The 25,479-nt window shown below is 45.6% G+C and overlaps 2 protein-coding genes across 2 annotated transcripts in view; both read right to left on the bottom strand.

Annotated features, from left to right (window-relative positions):
* The window catches only part of LOC141983377 (tubulin delta chain-like), a 55,467-nt gene extending 35,480 nt beyond the window's left edge, over positions 1-19,987 (bottom strand). Inside the window, exon 1 of the mRNA XM_074946460.1 lies at positions 19,844-19,987. The gene's annotated coding sequence lies outside the window, so the exon portion shown is untranslated. The remainder of the gene's footprint in view (positions 1-19,843) is intronic.
* LOC141983378 (uncharacterized) lies at positions 277-2,495 on the bottom strand. Its single transcript, XM_074946461.1, has 3 exons — positions 1,933-2,495; positions 1,452-1,836; positions 277-873 (listed from the first exon to the last, which is right to left on the bottom strand). The coding sequence occupies exons 1-3, from the start codon at positions 2,122-2,124 to the stop codon at positions 818-820; spliced, it is 633 nt and encodes a 210-aa protein (XP_074802562.1). The 5' UTR covers positions 2,125-2,495; the 3' UTR covers positions 277-817.
* Positions 19,988-25,479: the final 5,492 nt, after the last annotated feature.

Here is a 25,479-nt window from a genome sequence, read left to right as displayed (position 1 = left end):
GAAGAGCACAGGAGGGCGCGGTGCGCATCAGAGAAGCTTTGAAAACCAGTTTCATGACTGGCCAGGCTACGGTGTGAAAGGTCTGTTTGTTTCTCCTTGATGAAACCTCCTGCCCCTTGGTTCACTCTACTTCCCTGTAAGCTAACCACCCTCCCCACCTCCCTTCGATCACCGCTTGCAGAGGCAATAAAGTCATTGTTGCTTCACATTCATGCATTCTTTATTCATTCATCACACAAATAGGGGGATAACTACCAAGGTAGCCCAGGAGGGGTGGTGGAGGAGGGAAGCACCAGGAGGGGTGGTGGAGGAGGGAAGGACAAGGCCACACAGCACTTTAAAAGTTTAAAACTTTAAAACTTATTGAATGCCAGCCTTCTGTTACTTGGGCAATCCTCTGGGGTGGAGTGGCTGGGGGGCCAGAGGCCCCCTCACCGCGTTCTTGGGCGTCTGGGTGAGGAGGCTCTGGAACTTGGGGAGGAGGGCGGTTGGTTACACAGGGGCTGTAGTGGCGGTCTGTGCTCCTGCTGCCTTTCCTGCAGCTCAACCATACGCTGGAGCATACTGGTTTGATCCTCCAGCAGCCTCAGCATTGAATCCTGCCTCCTCTCATCACGCTGCCGCCACCTTTCAGCTTCAGCCTTCTCTTCAGCCTGGCACTTACTCTCTTGAGCCCGCCACCTCTCCTCCCGGTCATTTTGTGCTTTCCTGCACTCCAACATTGTCTGCCTCCACGCATTCGTCTGTGCTCTGTCAGTATGGGAAGACAGCATGAGCTCAGAGAACATTTCATCACGAGTGCGTTTTTTTTTGCCTTCTAATCTTCACTAGCCTCTGGGAAGGAGAAGATCCTGTGATCCTTGAAACATGCAGCTGGTGGAGAAAAAAAAAGGGATAGTGGTATATAAAAAGACACATTTTATAGAACAATGGGTACACTCTTGCACGGTAAACCTTGCTGTTAACATTACATACATAGCACATATGCTTTCTTTCCAAGGTCACATTTTGCCTCCCCCCAGTGCGTGGCTAACCCCTCCTCCCTCCCCGTGGCTAACAGCGGGGAACATTTCTGTTCAGCCACAGGCAAACAGCCCAGCAGGAACGGGCACCTCTGAATGTCCCCTTAGAAAAGCACCCTATTTCAACCAGCTGACCATGAATGATATCACTCTCCTGAGGATAACACAGAGAGATAAAGAACGGACGTTGTTTGAACGCCAGCAAACATACACTGCAATGTTTTGTTCTACAGTGATTCCCGAGTATGTGCTACTGGCCTGGAGTGGTAAAGTGTCCTACCATGGTGGATGGAATAAGGCTGCTCTCCCCAGAAACCTTTTGCAAAGGCTTTGGGAGTATATCCAGGAGAGCCACGAATGCCCGGGCAAATTAATCATTAAACATGCTTGCTTTTAAACCATGTATAGTATTTTAAAAGGTACACTCACCAGAGGTCCCTTCTCCGCCTGGCGGGTCCGGGAAGCAGCCTTGGGTGGGTTTGGGGGGTACTGGCTCCAGGCCCAGGGTGAGAAACAGTTCCTGGCTGTCGGGAAAACCGGTTTCTCCACTTGCTTGCTGTGAGCTATCTTCCTCATCCCCAAAACCTGCTTCCGTGTTGCCTCCATCTCCATTGAGGGAGTCAAACAAGACGGCTGGGGTAGTGGTGGCTGAACCCCCTAAAATGGCATGCAGCTCATCATAGAAGTGGCATGTTTGGGGCTCGGACCCGGAGTGGCCGTTCGCCTCTCTGGTTTTCTGGTAGGCTTGCCTCAGCTCCTTAAGTTTCAAGCGGCACTGCTTCGGGTCCCTGTTATGGCCTCTGTCCTTCATGCCCTGGGAGATTTTGACAAATGTTTTGGCATTTCGAAAACTGGAACGGAGTTCTGATAGCACGGATTCCTCTCCCCATACAGCGATCAGATCCCGTACCTCCCGTTCGGTCCATGCTGGAGCTCTTTTGCGATTCTGGGACTCCATCATGGTCCCCTCTGCTGATGAGCTCTGCATGGTCCCCTCTGCTGATGAGCTCTGCATGGTCACCTGCAGCTTGCCATGCTGGCCAAACAGCAAACTGAAATTCAAAAGTTCACGGTTCTTTTCCTGTCTACCTGGCCAGTGCATCTGAGTTGAGAGTGTTGTCCAGAGCGGTCACAATGGAGCACTCTGGGATAGCTCCCGGAGGCCAATACTGTCTAATTGCGTCCACAGTACCCCAAATTCGACCCAGCAAGGCCGATTTCAGCGCTAATCCCCTTGTCAGGGGTGGAGTAAGGAAATCGATTTTAAGAGCCCTTTAAGTCGAAAAAAAGGGCTTCGTCATGTGGATGGGTGCAGGTTTAAATCGATTTAACACTGCTAAATTCGACCTCAACTCCTAGTATAGACCAGGTCTCAGTGCACCAGAAGTCACACCTTGATCTTTTCGTCATATATCAAAGTGTGGTGAAAGTCAAACTTTTTCTTGACAATGCCTTCATATTCCCATTTATCATTTTCAGATAAAGGTAGTGGATTCAAGATATGGCTGGAGGAGGAGTCAATGCAAAGGGGACAAGATTACAGCCTAAGCATAATGAAGAAGAGGAAGAGAGTGGCACTTGGAAAATTTCTATTTGACAGGAAAAAAAATTGTTTTTAAGATTGTGTATAACACGGGCCTCCTGCGGGCGCTTACAGGGGATCTGCAGAGTGGGTGAAAAAGGTGGTGTTCCTCTTTTTGTTTCTTTATGATATATAAGAAAGGACTGAAAGGACAGGATTAATTTTAAGTCTGCTTGCTTGTATATTGTTGCTTGCTGACATGAAGAAGAGCTCTGTGTAAGTTTGCTTCTCTTACCAACAGAACTTGGTCCATTAAGAGAGAGATTACCTCATCCACTTTCTATCTGCTTTCACATTACAAATGTAGCTCGACTGCACTGCTGAGATTTTGTGCCTGTGTTTTGGTTTTTCATTCCCCCCCCCCGCCCCCCAGAAGATTGAAGGACAATTGGACAAGCGGCACAATTCTGAGATTGCAAGAACCATAAAAGTGAAAGCTGAGCAAATGAGAGTGAGAGGGGTTTTCAGTAAGATGGTTTTAAAAAGTTCTTTGTTTGTGGTAACACCAATGCATGAATTAATCACAGTATTTCAAAAATGCTGGGCTGGAAGGGACCTTGAGAGGTCAACTAGTCCAGCCCCCAGCGCTGAGGCAGGACCAAGTAAACCTCGACCACCCCTGACAGGTCCGACCTGATCTTAAAAACGTCTAAATGACGGTGATCCCACAACCTGCCTTGGAAGCCTGTTCCAGAGCTCTTTACAGTTAGAAATTTTTTTCTAATGTCTAACCTAACTCTCCCTTGCTGCAGATTAAGCCGATTGTTTCTTGTCCTACCTTCAGCAGACATGGAGAACAATTGATGACAGTCCTCTTATAGCAGCCCTTAAGATAGTTTGAAGCCTGTGATCAGGTCCCCTCCTCAATCGTCTTTTCTCAAGACTAAATAGGCCCAGTTTTTTAATCTTCCCTTGGAGGTCAAGTTTTTTAAACCTTTTACCATTTTTATTGCTCTCCTCTGGACTCTCTCCAGTTTGTCCACATCTTTCCTGAAGTGTGGTACTCACAATTGGACACAGTACTCCAGCTGAGGCCTCACCAGTGCCAAGCAGAGCAGGACAGTTACCTCCTATTAATACATGCCAGAACGATACTAGCCACTTATTCCCCATTTTGTAGATGTGCATTTGATTTTTCCTTTCTAAGTGCAGTACTTTACACTGGTCTTTACTGAATTTCAGCTTGTTGATTTCAGACTAATTTCTCTAATTTGTCAGGATCATTTTGAATTGTAATCCAGTCTCCAAAGTGCTTGCAATCCCTCTCAGTGTGCTGTCATCCACATATTTTATAAGATACTCTCCAGTCCCTTACTCATATTGTTAATAAAAATATTGACTAGTAGTGGACCCAAGACAGACACCTGTGGGACCCAATTAGATACATCCCCCCAGTTTGACAGTGAACTGTTGATTACTTTTTGAGTATAGTCTTTCAACTAGTTGTGCACCCACCTTATAGTAATTTCATCTAGACCACATTCTAATAAGCAAACTAGGGAAATGTGATGTGGAATGGTGTCAAAAACCTTACTAAAAATCAAGACTATCATGCCTACAGCTTCCATCCTATCCAGTAGACCAGTAACCCCATGAAAGAAGGAAATGAGGTTGGTTTGGCATGATTTGTTCTTTACAAACATGCCTGCTATTCCTTATAACCCCATTATCCTTTAGATGCTTACAAATGGATTGTTTAACAATGTATCAGTATTTTTCCAGGTACTGAAGTTAGGCTGACTGGTCTAATGTTTCCCAGTTCCTCTTTGATCCCCTTTTTAAAGATAGGTACTAAGCTTGTCCTTCTCCAGTCTTCTGGGACCTCACCCATCCTTTGCTAGTTCTTGCAAATAATCACTGACGGTTCCAAGATTGCTTCAGCTAGTTCCTTAAGTATGCTAGGGTGAATTTTGTCAGGTCCTGCTGACTTGACTACACCTAACTTAGCTAAATATTCTTTAATCTGCTCTTTCCCTATTCTGGCTTGCGTTCTTTCTGCCTAATATCTGAGAGAAAAGATCCCTTTGTTGAAGATTCAACACCCTTTCTATTAAGAACTAAGAAAACCGCAGCACCAGTTCTTTGAACTTCCAAAGTGTCCTCCAGCAGACAGTTCTAAGGTACAATAAACCTAGCAGGAAACAAAAATTAACAAAACCCTTCCAAGCCTTCTGTATACATTAAAATAAGTGAAAAAAAGAGGGCACAAACCCATTTTATCATCCTCTATAGGTCATCTTTAGAATACCCCTCAGGCTGTATGTTCCCACGGTTAACTCACGTAAAATAATGGAAGTCTGTTTGCAGTCCTAGCAGAGGATTTTCAGCTGCATTCAGTGTTGGCCCCAATCTGCTGCCATTGAAGTCAGTGGTAAAACTCCCACTGCCTTCACTAGGAGCAGAATTAGGTGAAGGCGGGGTGTATTTTTTAAAATGCCACCCTTCAAGCTTTGATGAAATAACCGATTTTAAGAAGTGCACACATTAAACTTGCTGTTACTCTGATTCTCTCTCTAACCAATACCCAAGTACAACATTATCCTAACACTTCCTATCCCAACCAGGCCAAATCACCACCTTTGTTTCCTCTATCAATAGTTCATTGTTCTTCAGTCTGAACCCCCCCTGCCAATTTACTCCTCATTCCCCTCCACTGCTGAGAAGGAAGCTATGTTCTTCCGCCTCTGAGAGATGGGGCAGAGGGTGTGGGGAGAAGTAAGAGGATGTCGCTAGTCACGCTTCCACTTACCGATGGCACAAGTGTCCAGCACCCCCCCCTTTTGCTGTTTGCTTCTTCTTGGACCAGTTGGCACTTCCAGCAGTCATAGGACTTTCTGATCCAACATTTTTCAATCTGCATTTAAGGAGGGGCATTGCCCTACATTTTTCTCACTGTTTAAAACACTCTAGCCTCAGAAAAGACTTGGTTTCCCCCCCCTATTTCTAATCAATGAGAGGCTAATCTAAATTACAATTGAATATAAGGAAAGCCAAGAAACTGGATGTTCACATCATCTTTCGGCATATTAATTAGTCAAAGCTGTTAAGCTTAATTTAGTGAACTGTGGCACGATCACATTAGAATAGTGTTATTTGCTCACTACAACCACTACAGTTAATAGCCTGTAAATGAGCCTTTCCTTTATAATAATCCATTTCCAAAGGCTTATTATTTTGCTGTAAAAATTCAGTCCACACTGAATCTTTACACTTAAGATCTCAGCCTGGGAAAAGCTTCTTTACAAACTCTCCTACATATCTCTTTGGGGCTTTGAGTTATTGCATGTAAAAAAAAAAAATTAATCTTATTTTGTGCTTACAACTCAGCTGTGGCCGCTAAGATTCTTACCAAATTTGGCAGGGTGTGTTAGTCTATAAAAGTGCCCCTGCGTTTAACAAGCAAAGAGTGACTTCAACATCAAACAGCCACTGAAAGCAAAAAAAACAATCCAAATATGTAGTGACCGATAGTTATCCCTATCTGATGATGGTTCATTTTTTTATATGCTGTAACTTGGTGACTTCACTCCAGTTCCAGTTGGATTGGTATCCACAGGCACACAAAAAAGTGGGTACCCTGTTGGCAGAGGTCAGTTGAATTGCCTAGTACCAAATGGGTCATGGAACCCATACTACGATTTTACCCCTTGTGACGGAGTCCACTCACCACAGCAGCGCCTCCTGCTGGTCATCACAGGGATTAGCTCTGCTAGCCAGTACTCCCTCTGGTGGCGCCACTCCTGTCATCTTCTCCGCCTGCAGACTTCACTCAGTCCAAGTACCATAGTGTCCTCTTCATGACTCAGCCCTCCAGCCATGTCACCATCTGCAGTTATCCCCTTCCGGGAGGAGGGGAATTAGTATCACAGTCCAAATCCTGACAGGTTTCAGTATCCTGCCACTTCCCCAGTGGCAAGCGGGGTGGGGTGGGAGGGACACCTGGGTCCACCCACTACTCTGGGTCCCACCCAAGAACCCTGTGGATAGCAGCCTCCTGCTGCATCTCTTTAACCTCCATCTCTGCTGCTTCAATTCCCTGGGCCACTTCCCCACAGCCCCAGCACCTTCTTCGCCCTCTTCCCTGGGCATTTAGCCAGCAAGTTCCAGCAGCCAGCAAGGAGCTCCCTCTTGTTCCCCTGGTCTCTGCCAGCAAGTACTCTCTCCGAGGTGCTACCAGTTCTCAGCCCCTCAGGGACACAGTCCTCACTTCCTGAGCACCCAGCAGCCACTAACCCTGATCTGCCCTGCAGCTCCCTTTTATGTGAGCCCACTAAGCCCTGATTGGCTGCTTCCTGCACAGCCTCCCTAGGCTGCTTGGAGGATTCACCTTCACTGCTGCTTTCTGGGCCAGGGTGGCAGGCCCATGAGGCATCCATTAACCCTTTCTTCTCCAGTGTGGGTTGAACACCCCATCACGCCCCCACTGATGCTCCCTCCAGAACATGGTTAAGGCACATTGCCAGTGTCTTTCAAATGCCACTCACTGTCATGTTGTGGTGGGTGAGGGCCCCCTTGAGTCCCCACTAGATTACAATTTGGGCTGCTCACAGAGTCCTTCCCTGCTTGTGGCATACAAGGGATTCTCCAAACAAAAAGATTCTTTCCCCTCTCCGTCCCCTGGGAGAGGGAGAATCAGAATAAAAGAAAGGCAAAGGTGGTCAGTTTCTCAGACAGTCTTTTAGTCACCCCTTTGGGGTTCAGCTTATCTGCAGATTCTAGTGGCCTTGGTCAGGGTTAGGGTTTGCCTCCGGCTCCTCTTTTTGCTCACCCCCATTTTATACTTGGTCTATGAAGCCTCAGGGGCAGCAGGTCTGCAACTGTCTTCCTCTTTGCTGATCTATCCCTGTCGCCAGCTGTCTCTGAGGCACAGCCTTCTTCCCCTAGCCGCCCCTTTTCCGGTGGCATGCTTTCCTTTTCATCTCTCCAGGCACAGCAACCTTTACAGGTGCGTCTGCTTAGTGTTGGCTGAGCCCATAAGAGCTCATTAGCCTCCTCTGAGAATGCCCCCTCACAATCCTACCGCTCAAGTTGGAAAGGCCATCTTAAGGCTGGTCATCTTCGTCTCTGATTTCCTGCTGAAAGAAATCGGTACTAGTATGGTCTTTTCCCTCCCAGTGCTGCACTTTGAGACTATAGGGTTGTAGTACAAGGTACCATCGCATTATACGCAGGTTCGCGTCTTTTATGATATGGAGCCAACATAGGGGGGCTTGATCTGTGGTCAAGGAGAAGGGGCTGCTCAGAATCCACCGCCCACTAATTTGCCTCCTCTTCAACAATTGAGTAGGCCTTTTCCTCTAGGGAAGAGCTTCATGCTCAGGCATAGGATTGGGTATTCCTCCCCTCTGAAGTCCTGTGAGAGCATGGCACTGGGACAGACACCTGAGGCATCTGTGTGCAATATGAATTCATGGGGGGAAAACAATAAGGGCTGAAGAGCAAGGACATCTGGCACAGTCGTGTTTGCCGCTCATTAAAAGCTTCCTCACTGTTCCCACTGTATCGGATCTTCTCTGAGTTGTTGCCTTTTATGAGGTCTCTAAGGAGGGCTCCGAATGAGGCGAAGCCGGGGATAAACTTCCAGTAATACCCTGTCAGGCCAAGAAAATGCCTCACTTCTCTGGGGAACTGGGCATCCGTTAGGACCTGTACTGTGTCGATCCCTGGTTTCATAAGGCTTCCCCCGATGCAGCACCCCAAATAGGTTACTTCAGTCGTGGCTATTCAACATTTTGCGGGGTTGGCTGCAAGACCTGTGTCTCGAAGGGCTTTTAACGCTGCCTTTAAGTGCTGTAGTTGGTCTCCCCAAGTAGGACTGTAAACAACATCATCTAGGTTGGCAACAGCATACTGATGATGCGGACTGGGGATCCTATTCATAAGTTGGAAAGTTGCGGCAGCCCCATGGAGGCTGAAAGGCCTCGTGTCGAATTGGAAATACCTGAATGAGTTTGCGAAAGCAGTTTTCTTCTGTGAGGATGGGGACAGAGCGATCTGCCAATAACCTTTTGTCAGATCAACAGTGCTCGGATACTTTGCTGGTCCCATAACTCCTCTACCCTTGGCATCGGGTAGGCATCAAATGTCAAAATGGAATTAACCTTCCTGAAATCTATGCAAAACCAAACTGTCCAGTTTGGGAATTAGAACTATAGGGATCTCCCATTCATTTATGGACTTCCTAATTATCCTCATCTCCAGCATTGCTCATATGTGTCCCACATCCTCCATGGGAATGGTAGAGGCTTCTCTCTGACTAGCTGGCCCGAGGTGATCTCTAGGTGGCATTGGAATGTGTTCCCCCATGGAGGGCGAGGAGGAAATACAGTTCCAAAGTCACTGGTCAATTGGAGGAGTTGCTTCTTCTGTGCAGGGGTACAGGCACTGGTGTCAGTTCTTGGCCACTGGGTACTTGGGGCCCTAATTTGGGCTCTGGGAGGGAGGGAATTATCAGCAGGGCCTCTTTTGTCTTCCAAGGTTTAATAAGATTCACGTGATAAATTTTAGTTTTCTTCTTTCTACCTGGCAGTTTTGCCTCATAGTCCACTGGCCCTGCCTGTCTAACAGCTTCAAACGGACCCTGCCACTGGGCCATTAATTTTGACTCAGCTGAGGAAGCCACAGAATGATCCAGTCATCAAGGTAGGTCTGTAGTTGTGCCCCTTAATTATAATTTTGTTCCTGAGCATGTTGGGCCTTTCTCAAATTCTCTCTTGCAAATACTCCTAGATTCCCGAGTCATTCCCTTAATTGTAAGACATTTTGGGTTGCACTTAAGTTGCCTATGCCCTGTTCCTCTCAGCCCTCTCGTAACAAGGCCAAGAATTCCCTGTGGTTGGCAGCCATAGAGTACTTGAAGGGACAGAACCCTGTGGAGGCCTGCAGCACCTTCCTTAGGGAAATCAGGAGTGGCAGGAGTAGCTGGTCCTAGTGCTTGGGGTATTTACTAACGAAGTGTCTCAACATTCTCTTCAGAGTCTCATTAAATTGCTCCACTAGGCCATTTGTCTGCAGGTGGTACATTGAGGTTTTCAGGGACACGACCTTCAGAAGGGAGCCTAATTTGCACATCAACTGGGAGGCGAAGTTAGTCCCTTGATCCATTACTATTTTGTGGGGAAATCCCACACGTGAGAAGAGCTTCAGGAGCTCTGGGGCTATCACTGTAGGTTTCACAGCATGAAGAGGAACAGCCTCCACATACCTGGCTGCTTAGTTCACAATAACTAATATGTACCTGTGCCCTGATGCCGTTCTTTCCAGAGACCCTGACAGTGACAGTGTTCAGAGGTTCTTTCAAAGGGCATCTCAGTCAAGGGCAGAGAGACCACAGATGCCTTCAGAGTCCTGTCATTGCTGGCTAGCGAGCACTCCGGACATGAGGCACAGTATTCCCTCACCTCCTGATGCATGCAAGGCCAGCAGAACCGGACTGGTACCCGTGCCATTGTCATCTCTCTTTCCAGTGCACAGGATGTTGTGCACAAGCTGCAACACTGTCTAGTGATACTTGCGCGGCACCAGCAGTTCTGTCTTCACTATCACGATTTGCTGATCCCTTTCGATTTGATAAAGGTGCTTTTTCCTCAAGCACAAAGTGCGGATACTGCTTGACCCGCTGAGGCTCTGTTACTTCCCCATTTACGGAAGTCAGCTGGTCACATGCATGACTCAGCGTAGGATCATTTCTCTGTTCCTGCACTAAACTCCCACCCTACAAGAGAGCTTCCAGGTCCGGACTCTTCTGTCCCTTGAAGGATCGATGATCATACTGCTCAGGATGTTCCCTCTTCAGGGTCTTCTGCTTCCCCAAGGTTTACCATGCTCTGGGGCGCCTGCTGCAATGATTGACCCGTATCCCTGTTCCCTGGACAGATCTGTTTGTCAATGTTTACTGAAAAAAACAAAGGACAATCACAGACCAGGAGTATGGGGTAGGCTGATCCTTCAGCTAGAGCTACTTCTTTCACCTTGGTAGGCATCCCCAGTGTTAGTCACAGACATTGGCTGGGGTATGTTTTCACATCGCCCTGTATACACTATAAGTGGACTGACTTTGTATGAGTGTTGTCCTCTCCTATTAGGAAGGCTTGGACCACCGTCTGACTACAGCTGGAGTCCAAGAGTCCTTGAACTATCACCAGTACCATCAACTTAGCAGTGAGTCCTTTTCCATGTGCGGGTTTCTGTTGTCCAGCCCTGGGCATATCCACTTTCCAAAAAAGGGCATTTGTTTCATGTGTCCTGTCTGCCCACAGGAGTAGCCAATTATCCGGCTGGTGCTGCCTGTACTTTTCCTAGCTGGGGGTGAACTCAGTCATGGAGCAGTGGCCAAACCCTGTTCTACAGATTCTATTTCAATTGTTTGAGGTGCTTGGCAGTCCCACTGGCGGTGGTGGGTGTGAGCCCAACTCCCTTGGACTTCCCATGGTCTAAGGGGCTCTCTGACCTTCTGAAAGGACACCCTCAGGGTTGGACTCCTCAGAGTGGGTGTTACTGGTTTGAGGTCACCCTCCCGGGTGTCACTCCAGTCCATCCTGTGAACTGCCAAGGCCCTGGGGGACTCTGTCTCTAGCAATCCCTCAGATTCCAGAAAGTCCTCCATCACCCACACCACATCTGACAATGTCCCAGGGCAGTGCTGTAATAACCACTTTCTGCCTTTTACTGGTAATATCCTTATTAATTGTTTGGTCACAATTGCCTTAGCTACTTGGGCCCCAGAAGGTCTTCTGGATGGAGCCACTTCCAACGGTGTCGCCTCAAATGCTGCGCTACTATCTGGGGTCTGGCCTTTTTGGGGTAGATCTTGGATCAAAATACTGCCAATGGGTTTCCCTCAGGAGTGTCCAAATAGTCCAAAATGGCAAACCTTACTTGTTTACAGCCCTTAGCCTTCTCTAAGTCCAGGCTACGGTAGGCCTGCCTGTGCCAGACCAGTCAAGTGTGGAACTAAAAAGCCCGCTGCTCAGAGGGCCACAGAGATGCTAGTGCCACTCTCTCAAATGTAACTAAAAAGGCCAGGATCATCGTCTGGTCCCATCTTGGTTAGCTTCACAGGTACAGGTGGGGGACCCACCTCAGCGGAAGTGTGACCCACTGGTACTCTGTGGGGGGTATAGGGCCAACACTATCTGTTGTATCATTTCCTTGTATAACTCCTGCTGCTGGGTCTTCAGTTCTCTCAGCAGCTGTTGCTGTTGCGTGGTTGGAACTTGCTGTCGGGTAGCCCACTGCTGCAGCAATTGCTGCTGGAACTGTCGCTGCTGAGCCCCACGCTGCAGTCGCATGTCCGCTAGCCATTTACACCACTGCTCAGGTTCCATCTTGCTCAGAACTGCTAAGCTCAGTAAACACCCTTGTATCAGGTGTAATTATGCCCGCATTCTTCACCACTTGAGGTGGGTGAGGGACCCTTTGGGCTGCTTACAGAGTCCTTCCCTGCTTGTGGCATACAAGGGATTTTCCAAACAAAAAGGTTCTTTCCCCTCTCCGTCCCCGGGAGAGGGAGAATCAGAATAAAAGAAAGGCAAAGATGGTCAGTTTCTCAGGCAATCTTTTGGTCACCCCTTTGGAGTTCAGCTTATCTGCAGGCTCTAGTGTCCTTGACTAGGGTTAGGGTCTGCCTCCAGCCCCTCTTTCTGGTTACCCCCCACTTTATACCTGGTCCATGAAGTCTCAGGGGAAGAAGAGTCTGCAAATGTCTTCCTCTTTGCTGCTCTATCCTTGTAGGCCACTTTCTCCAAGGCCTCTGCCCTAGCCACATCCCCTTCCTGTGGCAGGCTTTCCCTTTTTAAGCTTCCTCCTTCCGGGCACAGCAAATCTTACAGGTGTGTCTGGATAGTGCTGGCTGAGCCCATAGAGTGTGGGCGCGCACCCTCACACATGTCCTGTGGAGTACCTGTTCTGTGATAGACAGAAAGCTTCAATTCAAGGCTGTCTCTCTGGCTGCTTTTGTCAGGCAGCTGTGTTTCTTAAAAGGGTATATATGAACATGAGTACGGTGACTAAATGCGCTTCAAAAATATAGTTAAAACTCACATATGTATATAAAGCAAAGCAGCAACTGCCAGTCGCAGGGCCCTGGGACCTTCCATTCTAAGCGTGTTACAAGTTTCAAATAGTCTGGTTCTGATTGATATCATTGCCACGTATATGATTTGTATGTCTGCTTTAATTTGCCATTTCCCCCCACAGGGCAACTACCACAGCACCATTAGTATGTCACATAACACCATACTCAAACCTGATGGTTGTGAAGAACCACTGGCTATTGACAGTCGAAAGCGTGGTGGGACTGTGGGACAAAGTACAGACAGAAAGCCTGCAAATGTCAGGGACAGTGCGGTCTTGAGAAGGAATAAAATGAATAAAGACACTGGGCCAAAAGGGCATAGAGCAGAGAGATACAGAAATATAGGCACCTCTGGGCCACACACTATTATTTGGTCAGCACCAAGAACGTGCTTGGTGCTGCACAGCACATAGAAAGAAAGAGTGCCTGCCCCAAGGAACATACAGTCCAAGACCTCAATCCTGCTAACGCTTATGCCTGTGCTTAACTTTAAGCATGTGAAGAGCCAAGTGATGTCTCATATGCTTAAAGTTATTATAACCACCTCTCGTGATGTTCTAAGTCTCAGAACATTTGGTGTTTTTCTTAAAGTGCCAGTTCCTGTGAATAAAGAAAATCTGAGCTTTTTATTTATTTATTTTTTTGGTTAAGAATTTTTTAGCCCTCTTGATTGTGGAGAAAAGCTTGAAAAAGTGAAATCTAAAGGCTCGAAAACCAGAAGGCAATTCAAAAGAACCTCAGACTTTTTTTTTTTAAATAATCTCATGATTTTTGAACACTTGGTGTTGGCAGTACTGAATTAAGCAAGTGCATAAGTGTTTGCAGGGCTTAACAGAAGACCAGGTACGCTACGAAATTCGGAGGTAAACGTGATTTTTTTTTTAAACTAAATCTACATCTTGTGCTTAAATACTAATCCCAATATTATGTTTATTCACCACACAAAATCTTGCTGCACCATTTTTCCATATGCACAGGAGACTGACAGGAGAACCATGAGAACAAAGTATTATCATCTTAAGAAAACATTTTAAAATTCTGTATTCATTTTTTTATTGATAGAGTTTTTATACAAAGAGAGAAAATGAGACCAGGCTCTGGAAACAGAGAGAGAAAGCAAGTGGGGGCAATGAAGGCAGCTGGAGAGACACAGAACTGCTGCAGCAGTCAGAAAACATGTCCAGAGTCTGAGGTCAATCAACAAGGTGTAAATCCACAATAACTCCAATGGAGATACACAGACAGTGGTAACAAAATCAGAATATGGATTTAGAAGAAAAGGCACAATGAGCATTTTAAACCATAAAAAAGGAACATAAAATATTCATTAGACAGATTCTGGTAAAAATATTTTACCTCGGATTTAGGAAGCTATTCTGTATGGAGTCCAATATTAAACCACAAGTACAATCAATTGGACACGACAGTAACAATTGCTATCTCCTGCACGTCACCAACTCTCCTTATTTTATTGCAATTGATAAACATGATACTTGGCACTAATCTTAAAGCCCTTGCTTCCTGAGTCATGTGAATATCCAAGACCCTTAGCTGTCATGGTTGCAGAAAAGAGCTTGACAACGTGACTAAAGTGTAACCTAAGAACTAAAAAAACAGAAGGTAAAGATAGAGAATCCAAATTTTTTTTTTAAAATCTCATGATTTTTAAGCCAATCTAATGATTGGGGTTTGACCCATGATTTTTAAATGTCTGCGGTTGGCAATACAGCTCCTATTATGCAAGCACATAGGGTTCTGAAGCTCAACAAAAATCTGTCTAATCATACCAGTGACTACAGAGTACAATTAGGACAACAGCCCTGCGCTAGCCCTACCTCAGCAGTTTGTCTGGGAGATGTTGCCTGTAGTGAATATTGTTTAATTCATTTTGGACAAGGTACCTAATGGCCTTCAGGCACAGAGCACTAGGGTAACTGTGTGAGCTGATTCCTGCTGCCCATGCAAAACCCCTCTGAAGTCCATGGGACTCCACATGGATGCAGGATTCTGCAAAGACAGAGCTCACTGGAGGATCGATGCCTAAAATATTAAAAAGTTGAGTTATCAAAGTAACAGATAATGAAGTTCTAATTACAGCCCAGGAAAAGTGACAACAATAAATTCCCTTATGTACTGGCTTAATGGTTTGCAGGAGTAGAGTCTACATGTGTACAGGATCAAGCTCCTAACGATTATTGCCGGTTGAATAGCAGTGAAAATATTGTCCGATGTTGACAGATGTTATTTCTCAAGTCAGTTATTCATATTAAATCAGCTATAAAGATGACCAAATACTTAAAAAAGTGATTTGTCAAATAACAACAAATACCAGCATCAAGTCATATATTCCAGCAGCTGACTAAGATTTCAATTCTGCAAACTTAACTTTAAGCACACAAGTAACACCTAATAGGGGGCCTAGTGGTGATGTTACACAGACCAGAGAAAAACATCATTTAACTAGTAGATCCCAGGCTGGGTTCTTCACACTAACCGAAGAAACAACTTTTCATTCATAAATTGAATACATTTCACCTAGAAATTGTTGACATTAACTATAGAAGCCCATAATTCCTTTTTCAACAGTCACGTTTCAGAATGAGTTGACTAACTTATAAGGGAAAACTTTATTAGTGACACCACACAAGTGAAAGACAGTACTTATATCACCATGGGAAATAATGATGCAGAGAATCTTTTCCCGTGGGTAAGCCTATTTCAAAGAAGCAATACCTAAATGCTTTACTATTCAGCCTAAATAAACCTGCTGGCTTACCTCTGACTTCCTTTTTATCACCCCACAGCTATTGGCGGTAGACCCTGGGCATAACACAGGTGGTGACTTACCGCGGCTTCTTGTTAGCCCCAATAAAAGGGGAGAGCAGCCAGCCTCCCTCCCCCTAGGGAAATCAAAGACCCAGCTGTGTACTAGCACAGCAATAGGGCATATACTGAGGGAACGTTACATCAGGTAAGAGGATTAATAAATTCTACTGTATGGGTTTATTTTAGAAAAATAATTTATTAAAAGTTGGGGTTACTTTCATGTCCCCATAACCAACCACCAATGGGCGATTTAAAAACTCATCCTCCTAAGCCTGATTGAAGAGTCCCTTAATTTAAGAGATCCTCAAAGGTAAAATACAGTTGAAATAAAACACTTGAATTGGATGGGCCCAAACACAGTGTAGTCTACTGGGAACTCTTTCCCCAGCTGTAGACAACACAGGCAGCCTAAAGTCACTTTTGGTGGCACATCCACTGTCCTTGATCACACTTTGCTTGCTCCTGCTTCTTAACAAATCCAGTATCCTTTTTTCTGCTCTGCTCTTGTATAGCCACTATCATTGCTAGACAGTAGACACCAGAGCAGATACAATCAATTGAGCTGCCTATGGGTAGATGATTTGGGTGGTGCTGATCATGCAAACATTTATGCATGAGTGTGGGACTACGCACGTGTACTAATCAATTCAGTAGGATTGCTCATGTGGATAGTTACTTGCATGAATATTTGCATACAAGATTAGGACCTTGTTGCTTCCTGTATATTATTTGGACCTTCCATGCCAGGACCTCATACCAGGAAAGCTAATATGGGAAACTCCCTCTAACCAAGCTCCTTGTAGCTGGGCTGGGCTTGTAAACTATGAACGTTGTTCTGTGTGTGTTACAATTACTTTCTCTGCTGAATCACTATTTGTGGCTCCTATCCCTAACAGACCATATTCAACCATGTATTATCTACATGCTAACAGTCACCACACAATAGCATATTAAGTAATTTATTTGTGGATTATTTAATTAATTTTACACAATATCCAATTAACAACTAACAATATACACCACTGAATGCTATCTGACAAGTGTACTGAACAATTTGTGTGTTGTATTGAATATCGCATCGCATGTTGCAGCACTTTCAGCTTGATCCAAATCCCAGATTTGGAGGGTTTTTTTTTTTTAAAAAAAAGTCTTCATGCAATTTTAAATTTCAGCCAATAATACTGTAATTTAAACACTCCCCTCCCCCACTACAGCCTAAATAATATTATCATTAGAAAATGCAAATGTACAAGGGAAAGTAGAGCAAGATTAGATTTGAAAAGTTCCTTGTTCTAAGAATTTCAGATGCTAAGGCAGAAGTAAAGATATGTCTATCTTTAATAAATTGTTATTTCTAATATTTTTTATTAATAAAAGTTAAATTGCTTCCTCTGGCTTTCCCAGGGCATCCTATCTTCTCTGAGTCTATCTTTTAGGCCTCAATCCAGTGAGTTGCTCCACATGGGTTCTCTTTACCATTGACTTAAATGCCTTTGACCCCAATCCTGCACAAATTCACACGCATGTTTAACTGTATGAATTATGCCCTAACACTGCCATGAGTTTTGTGTGTGGTGGATCTTCACTGTAATCAACATGCCTGTGTGTGCGCACGGGTCTTCCATGCAGAACTCGCTGCAGGTAAGGGTGTAAGACTCATTGTAGTGAAGTTAAACATGTGTGTAAGTGTTTGCAGAATTGGGACCTACACATGTAAAAATTAAACATGTGTAAATGTTCATGGGATCAGAGCCTTAGGCCACAATCTTACAACTTGTTACGTACAGGAGAACCTTTGTACTCATGTGTAGACCCACTGAAGTCAATGCGAGTCCACACAGGCATAGCAGTTCACCTGTCCAGAACAAATTGCAGGTTCACAGCACTGCCCTGTAAACTCATTAGGAGACAACTGTCTTTGTTGATATCTGTACAGTACCGAGAATGATGTTTTACTTAAAACAATTAATTGATAATGATTATGGCCGTATCCCTTTCATGATGCATTAAGAGGTAACTGTCCCTTGTATTGTAGATCTTTTATATTGACTAAATAGCATTCATTATTTATTGCTGTTTTTAAAGTAATTATTGAGGAATAAAATTATTTTAATTTGCCTAAGTAGCAGGCTTTATTTTACTGTTGCTGTAAAAAATGAAGGATAAAATCAAAGAAAATTTTCCAGCCCTTTAATTTAGTAAAATTCTAATTATGACATTTTTCAGTTGCATCTCCAAAATTTTATGTATGATTACCAATCCGCTTTGGGTGTCTATCTTACTTGAGAGACTCCACTTTGCATCTTACGTAATATTTCATCATCCACAAATCTCTGCTGGAGGTTTAAAAAACTGAGTAGCTAATATCCCATTTAACGTTAGCTTGTATACATGAATACACAATATCTGTTCAGTAACAATAACTCCTTTTCAAAGATTCTCTTGCAAATGCGTCTCAAAATCACATTTCAAGATTAAGGCCCCAGTTCAGCAGTCAGCTCTGTGGGAGCTAGGTCCTTGCACCTACAAACATGCAGATATAATTGCAGAATCGGAGCCTTAATTTTGTAACTTCTTAGGATACGACCATGTACTTTAGGGTCAAGATTTAATTCTTGATTTTTTTCCCCACAAAAATTAATAGAAATGTTTTTGTTTTGTTCAGACTTCAATGAAAACTGTTTGCCCCCGACCCTGCAAGCTGTTCCACATGCATGGACCTTTGGGCCACCTGAAGTCCCATTGACTTCAGTGGGATTCTGTGCAGGTGCAGAGATCTGCTCACCTGGATCAGCTTGTAGGATCATGGCATGTTTGGATTTAAACCTTATATGGCAGTGTCTATAATATAAACATTGCAGTTGCTGTGCAAGTGCAGGAGAACCAGCAAGCAAAAATGACTAATCTGCTTTTATTATCCAAGCTGAGTGAAATGCAAAGCCTAAACAAACATAAATGGTGAAAAATAGGACCTCGATTCTGCAATAAGCTCAATGGGGCTATGTCAGGGCATGAGAGTCTCCCCATCCATTCATAGCTTCATGGAATTTAAATCCAGATGGGACAATTATGATAACCTAATCTGATCTCCATTTTATACAGACCATAACATTTCACCAAGTGATTCCTTCATCAAGCCCATAACTCCTGGTTGTGCTAGAGCATATCTTTTAGAAAAACATCCAGTCTTGACATGTGGAACTTATTGTGGGATAGGGACCTAATTTAAATTCCTTCTGTTTTAAGACTCAGAGACCAACATGGTTCAATGGTTCATGCCAGAGATCAGGAAATTCTGAATTGTACTTCTGGCTTTCCCACTAGATTCATGGTTGAAGTGTCCAGCTCAACTAGAAGTTATAGTCTTGAAGCAGGAATTATTGGGTGAAATTCTATAGCCTGTGATACGCAGGATATCAGACAAGATTACAATAATAGTCCCTTCTGGCCTTAGATTCTGACATGACATTGAATCTCTCTGCCTCAACTTCCCTGTTTGTAAAATTAGAATAATACATGCCTCTCTGGTGTGCTGAGGATTAATGTTGAACATGACATGCCATGTAAGTACGAAGTATATTTTTATTAATAAGAAGCTAAGATGCTAACATTGGTAAAGAAACATCCTTGATACAAATATTAGAGAGACAAGGTGGGTGAGGTAATATCTTTCATTGGTGCAGCTTCTGTTGGTGGGAGACACAAGCTCTCAAGCTTACTTACACAGAGCTCTGAAAGCTGGTCTCTCTCACCACCTTGTCTTGATAATATCCTGGGACCAACATGGCTACAACAAGACTTGACAAAAATATGATTTTTAACCTGAGAGTGTGTCCTGTGGTGCCACTGACGCTGCACAGGAGGACTACCATGTCCACTGACTAGTAAGTCAACCCACATGAGTGACTTGTTGTATCATAGTCTTAAAATGCAACCGTCTACTTTTCCTGTGAACTGGGGGCAAGCGGTGCAATGGCTACTAGAGAGGAGGAAAGCTGTGGATGTAGGTAAATAATGTGCTGTAACATGTTAACAAATGATTATGGCAAAATTCTCAGAAAATCTATCAAAGGCAAAAACACAGCCGTTGGGCTGGGGAAATTACTGAATGTTTATATCCATGGAATAGGTACTTTAGGAGGGAGAGGGAAATGCTCCTAGTTCCCAAATGTAAAAAAAAAAAAAAAAGAAAAAAGAAAAGAAGGCTACAAACTACTCATCCGGGAAGAAAAACCTGATCTTCAATAAAAGCCCCAAACCAACAGAACAGACATGTCTCCTTTAATAGTGAGCTTCCTGCTCCATGTTTGTTTCCACGACATGAAATTGCTTCTTTACCTTGCAGAGAAGGAGCAGCAGCTTGCATTTATGGCAGTTGCTTGCTTTGGGGCCTTGTCGCTGTTTCTCTCGCTCTCTGTATTTTCTGTTACTCTCTTAGTAGGAAGTAGATGAGTTACAGTTTCCGTTTGTGTTTCAGAGCAGGAGGAGGAGGGAGCGAGGAAGAAGCCTCTGAGCTCAGCCACCGCTAAAGAGGAAAAATACAGTATACGGGGGAGGGGAGAGCTATTACAAATATAATCCACTTTCAACTCCCAGAACTACATCATAAGGGGCTGTGAATCCCCCCCCCCCCTTCCTCCAGGGCATCGGATCGGACACCTGGAGCAGAAGAGGAGCAGAAAACCGAATCAGCGACGGGGGAGACGTGTTCGTCCACGTCTAAACTCGAGGATTTACAGTTACTGAGGGAAGGAGGTTTCAGCTGGGTTGATCTTTTTCTTTTTTATTTTATTGCTTGGCTGGATTATTTAATTGGAAACGAAGAGTGGCTCCTTTTCGGGGTGGGGCCTGGATCTCGGTGGAGGACCCAGCCCGCCCGCTCGCTCCACCACCCCGGCAAGGCGATCGCTGTTGGAGGGAGAGGATTATTGCTAATTATAAATTGGCGTCTTTCTGCGGCCCCCCCAACCCCCGGGCGCGGGATGGAGGGGAGCCCCGTGGCCTGGGCAGCGGCAGGTTCCTGTCCCTGAGCCGAGGGGGCTGATCGCTGTGCATGGGAAGCGTTTCGTGGCCTGAAAGGGGGTGGCCCTGAGACACCCTCCGACCACCAGGAGCTCGCCGCCGCCGGGACGTTCGCTGGTGCCCGCTGGGGTGTCCCCAGCCCCGGGGAGGATGTGAAGGCGGCGGCTGGGGCAGGAGAGCGCGCACCCCCCGATCCCACCCACCCCACGGAGGTGGTTTGGTGTCTCTGGTGCGTGGGGACCCGGAGGAGCGGAGCGGGGGGGGGGTTTGTCTAACACCCTCCCCTGCCTCCCTCCCTCTCTCTCTCTCTCTCTCTATGCGGGGCGGGGGCTGCTCGGATCCTCGCTGCTGCCGCCGCCGCCGCCGCTGCTAGAGGGGGAGGCCGAAGATGGGGGATTTCTATGATCCGGAACATCCCACCCCTGAGTAAGTATTGAATTTCCCCACCCCCCGCAGGCCTGCTCAAGGGGGGGCCCCCACCCACCTGAATTGGCCTGCTGGTGGGGGGCCACCTGAATTGGCCTGCTCAAGGGGGGGGGCTTACATTCCCCCAGGACAGGCCTGCACATGGGTTACCCGCCGGGCCTGCTCGTGGGTTCGCCCCCAGGGGACCGGCCGGCGGGGGGGGGCCGGTTTAACCTCCGGCTGGAGGGAGGCAAAATGGTTCCCTGAGCGGGCTGGGCCCCGCCGCCGGGCTGAGGGGCCTGGCGCGGGAAGGGCGGCGGCGGCGGCGCGGGCAGGTGCGCGCGGGGCGAGATTGGGGCTCGTGGGCCTGTCGGAGCCGGAGGGCGGGCGGGCTAGGCCGCGCATCCCCGGCCTCGAGTGAGAGCCCGGCCCGGGAAAGCAACGGCTGAGGCGGGGAGAGGGGCAGTGTGGGGGCGGGGAGGAGCCCACAGCCAAGGGCAGGCGCTGCCCCCCCCCACCCCCCCATGGGGGTCTGCTTGTGGGGCGGGGGCAGGGCGGGTCACTCTCCTTGTCAGCCCCCGAGAGAGTGGGGGGGGGGAGAGGGGCTGGGGGTCACTCTCCCTGCCACCCGCCCAGGGGGTCTGTTTGTGGGGGGGTGTCGGGGGGGTGTCACTGTCCCTGCCACCCGCCCAGGGGGTCTGTTTGTGGGGGGGGGAGGGCCTGGGGGGGTCACTCTCCCTGCCACCCGCCCAGGGGGGTCTGTTTGGGGGAGGACTGAGGGTTACTCTACTTGTCATTCCTCCACCCCCGGGGACTGTGGGGGAGGCAGAGCGGGTCCATCTCCCTGTCAGCCCCTGGGAGTGTATGGGGGGGGAGGGGGATCATTCTGCCTGCCACCCCTCCAGGGGTCTATTTGTGGGGGAGGTCATTCTCCCTGCCACCCCCCAGGAGTGTATGGGGGAGCAGACTAGGGGTGGTCATTCTCCCTGCCACTTACAGCTCTCCCAAGGAGGCTCTTTCTCCACTTTTTTGTGTGTTGATACTTAAATGGCTCCTCTCCCTGCCTGCTGCTTTGTGAATCCTCCCCAGTTCCCTTATGGATGGGTAACTGGTTGGGATTCAGGCTCTGGCCAGGTAGGTGAACATGGCATTCTCAGGGAAATACTGAAGTTGAACTAAAGTCATACCGTGCCCCTGCCCCATTTTCTAGCTGAAGGGAAAAATGGTCAATGAGATACAAGCCTGAGGAGGGGACAGTCTAATGGCTGATGTTTGTTTGTTTTTCTCTCTGCCAGGGATTTTCACCAAAACATACACACACACCAATCAGCATGTCAGGGCTGCTGGTTTCATCGCCTCTTGGAGAAGGTGGTTCAGTAGCTAATAGTGCTTTTCGTCTTCTTCCTCAACAGTCTAACAGTTAGCTACTGGTCCTGAATAATATTTTGTGTTTATAACATGCTTTGCATCCTGAAGGATCCCAGAGTGCTTCATAAAATTTATACATGCAGCATCACTGAAATGCAGTCACCTCTGGGATGGAAGGAGGCAGACAACTGGCACATAGCACTCTTCCAGTGCAATAGTTGGATGGGTGTGAAGGGTAAAAAGGGATATTTTGAACAGTGCAAACATTTTAAGCAACATGCTACAAGATCTCTAATGTTCAAGGAGAGCAGATGGGATTTATGTGTCACCCAAAATGAGGTTTTGCTGGATGATGCTTACATCTGATGCTTCTAAAATTAGTAAAATGCCAAGGATTTCAGTTTGAATTCAGGTTCTGTTTTACTAAGCCTAGGTCACAGGGTCTCTTATTTCTTCTAGCAAATGATGAATAGGTGTATGTAGAAGTGCTCATTCATTATAGATAATCCTAATTGTTGGTGTAATTTTTGGTATTCCAGGTCATTTCAGTATTAAAATAAGTAGCTCATATTAAACTCATACATGTTAAAAAATCTATTTATCATCTTGCATAGTCACCAGTCACTTAGAACAATCTCCAAACATATTGTAAACTTGATTTATAAAAATTCATATTGGCTTTATTTAACAACTTTTAGTTACAAATATTTCTTTAATATTTCATCTCAACAGGGGTTTGTTACCTCTTAATAAATTTATTATGGGCTGAGATTTTGAAAAATCTTTAGCAGACAAAAGTTATATGTTAGAGAAGCCTTTTGAAATGTGGTCATGTAAAGAATGCATAGAGAAGCTGTCTTCCCAATCACCCTCATGTGTACTAGATCCTGGAACCTTGCTCTTATACATCTGATCATTGTTTCCCACTCTGTTAAAGCAAGTGTTATATCTTATTGAGGCACATGTCCTTCTGTAAAGCAAAAGGTTTATAAAGTAGATCTGTCATGGCATCTTCTTTAGAGGCAGGAATGCTTTGTCTTTAATAACCTCCTTCTCCTTTCTCAAAGGTCACATTTTTAAAAATGCAGTGCATAGCATGTTCCAGGAGCCAGTTGAGTATTTTCAAAGCACAGTTGGCTGTCCTGTTGGAAGACACAGGTTAAAAACAAACCATGATAGCTGCAGGGTATTTTATGCTGCTGTAGAAGATGGCTTCCTCCAAATATGGTACTCCTCCAGGGTACAAACTATCAGCATACAGCAGACTTATCACTGGCAGATTTCTTACACTGTTGCTCTAGAATTTCTGTTCTTCCCCCTTTGACTGGGAGATTAAATGAAATACTTGTTACTTATCCCTGTAGCTAATGCAATTAATGACCTGTCTGAACATTGTTGGATTTCTTGTACTGTTTAGGTTTAGTTGCTGTGAAAAGAAAGAGGAGATATATTTTCAGATTTTGAAAAAGCAGGATTTGTAACTTTTAATGTCTGAACTGTATACATAAACAGTGGCGTTTTGGAGGGTGACAGTAATGGTTAGGTGACTTGAACACTTAACTGGAGACCAATAAATCAATAGACTTGTACCTAGTGCAGTGGTTTTTCTTAATGGGACTATTGCTGAGTGACTTTGGCAATAGATATATTAGACTGAAGGGTGCTGTTTAATCACGTGGTTGGATGTTATATTTGTAAGTGCCAAGATATTGTACTTGGGTGTACAGTGATGATGCCACTGACTTGAGTTTTCTTGTAAGGAATTAAAGTCCATTTACATTTTCACCTGCTTATGTTTTATGGTACATGTTCCTCTCAACAGTAAAACTTAACATTTTTGTGAAATTCACAGTATAATAAATCCAATTCATGTTGCCTTTGTGTGAAATAGAACTTGCAGTATATTTAGATAACTAGTCTTTCCTAATTTTTGTGTCCAGATTCAAAGTCACATTCATTGTAAATCTGTCTGGTTTCCTCCTGTAAATTTGCATAGTGTTGACTTTGATTTAGCAGTGATATTTGACAAATTAGTTATTTTTGTTTATTTTGAACTTGGATAGGCTGAAGTGGGAGGGAAATGTGATCTGTATGTGAGTAAAGTTACTAGTGAGTGTATAGGGCTGCTAGTGGTGCAATTAAATGCTGGACAGACTATTTTCTTAGAGAAGAAATTCAGTTTATTTTTCAGTTCAGATTATGTATGTATTAAAATACCCAGTGAATTGAACATGCAAAAACATCTTAAATGTGCTAGATTAAAGCTGACACTTTTGAGGCACTAAATATTTGCTCAATGTGAGACAAATTCAGAGAGAAATTTTGTAGCTTACTTTAGATATTTGTAAACCATTTATTACACCCAGAAACTTGAATACACCACCAAGAATTGGCTGCAACAAAAAAGCAGTATGAATTAACACATTTGAATGGTATAAGGCTGAAATCTGCACTTGTTTCTTGTTTTGCTCTCTGCTGCAGGTTATAGCTTGGCTGTATCTTCTTCAACTTTACTGCCAAAGGCCCCTGACCTAGATGGGTGACACTGCCCATCCACGCATAAAGGTCTGCCTTATGGATCACCCTACAGCAGAACTTCCCAAACTTTTTTTTGCCGCACCCCCCCTTTGGAGATTCATGTTCCACACATGCCCCCCTTAACATAGGGGTAAGAGGGGAATCTGGATGGTGCAGAGTTTGGAGCCCACGGAGGGAATCCCCAAATGACCAGCGTGAACAGGGTGGAGGCTCGTGCACCCTGTTTGAATCCCAGCTGCCGAGAGCAGTTACTCATGTGCGCGCAGCAGTTCCACCCCCTCTGTGCATGCGCACGCCAGGTGTGAGATTTTTATTGTGGGGCCAGGACATGTCTGCAGTGCCATGGTTATGTTGATTCCGAGTGCAGCCACAAGGGCTAGTGGGGTGAGCGTTTGAGAGTGGAGGAAGATTTGGGTTCTTGGGAGGTTGTGTGGTTCTTGAGAAGCTGGCTGGCAGTAGAATGGCAGCACAGCACTGGGTGTGCTGGGTAATGGTTCATTTTTAACCAGTCAGGTCCCTGCATCCCCCTGATAACCTCAGTGCACCCCTCAGGAGGGTCATGCACCACAGTTTACAAACCAGTGCCCCCTTCAGGATCAGGGCCTAAAACTATGGTATTCAAAATTATTGATAGATTTTAA

This window comes from Natator depressus, chromosome 2 (genome assembly GCF_965152275.1).
Source record: "Natator depressus isolate rNatDep1 chromosome 2, rNatDep2.hap1, whole genome shotgun sequence".
Classification (NCBI taxonomy): domain Eukaryota; kingdom Metazoa; phylum Chordata; order Testudines; family Cheloniidae; genus Natator; species Natator depressus.
This window is presented reverse-complemented; position numbering and strand designations above follow the sequence as displayed.

What these genes read in the sequence shown, in the direction of transcription:
- LOC141983378 (XM_074946461.1), bottom strand. Translation starts at nt 2,124, where the DNA reads ATGCACTGGCCAGGTAGACAGGAAAAGAACCGTGAACTTTTGAATTTC. An exon ending in CAGCATGGACCGAACGGGAG is followed by an intron (nt 1,837 to 1,932) that starts GTACGGGATCTG and finishes AAAATCTCCCAG; the next exon opens with GGCATGAAGGACAGAGGCCA. An exon ending in AGGCGGAGAAGGGACCTCTG is followed by an intron (nt 874 to 1,451) that starts GTGAGTGTACCT and finishes TTTCTCCACCAG; the next exon opens with CTGCATGTTTCAAGGATCAC.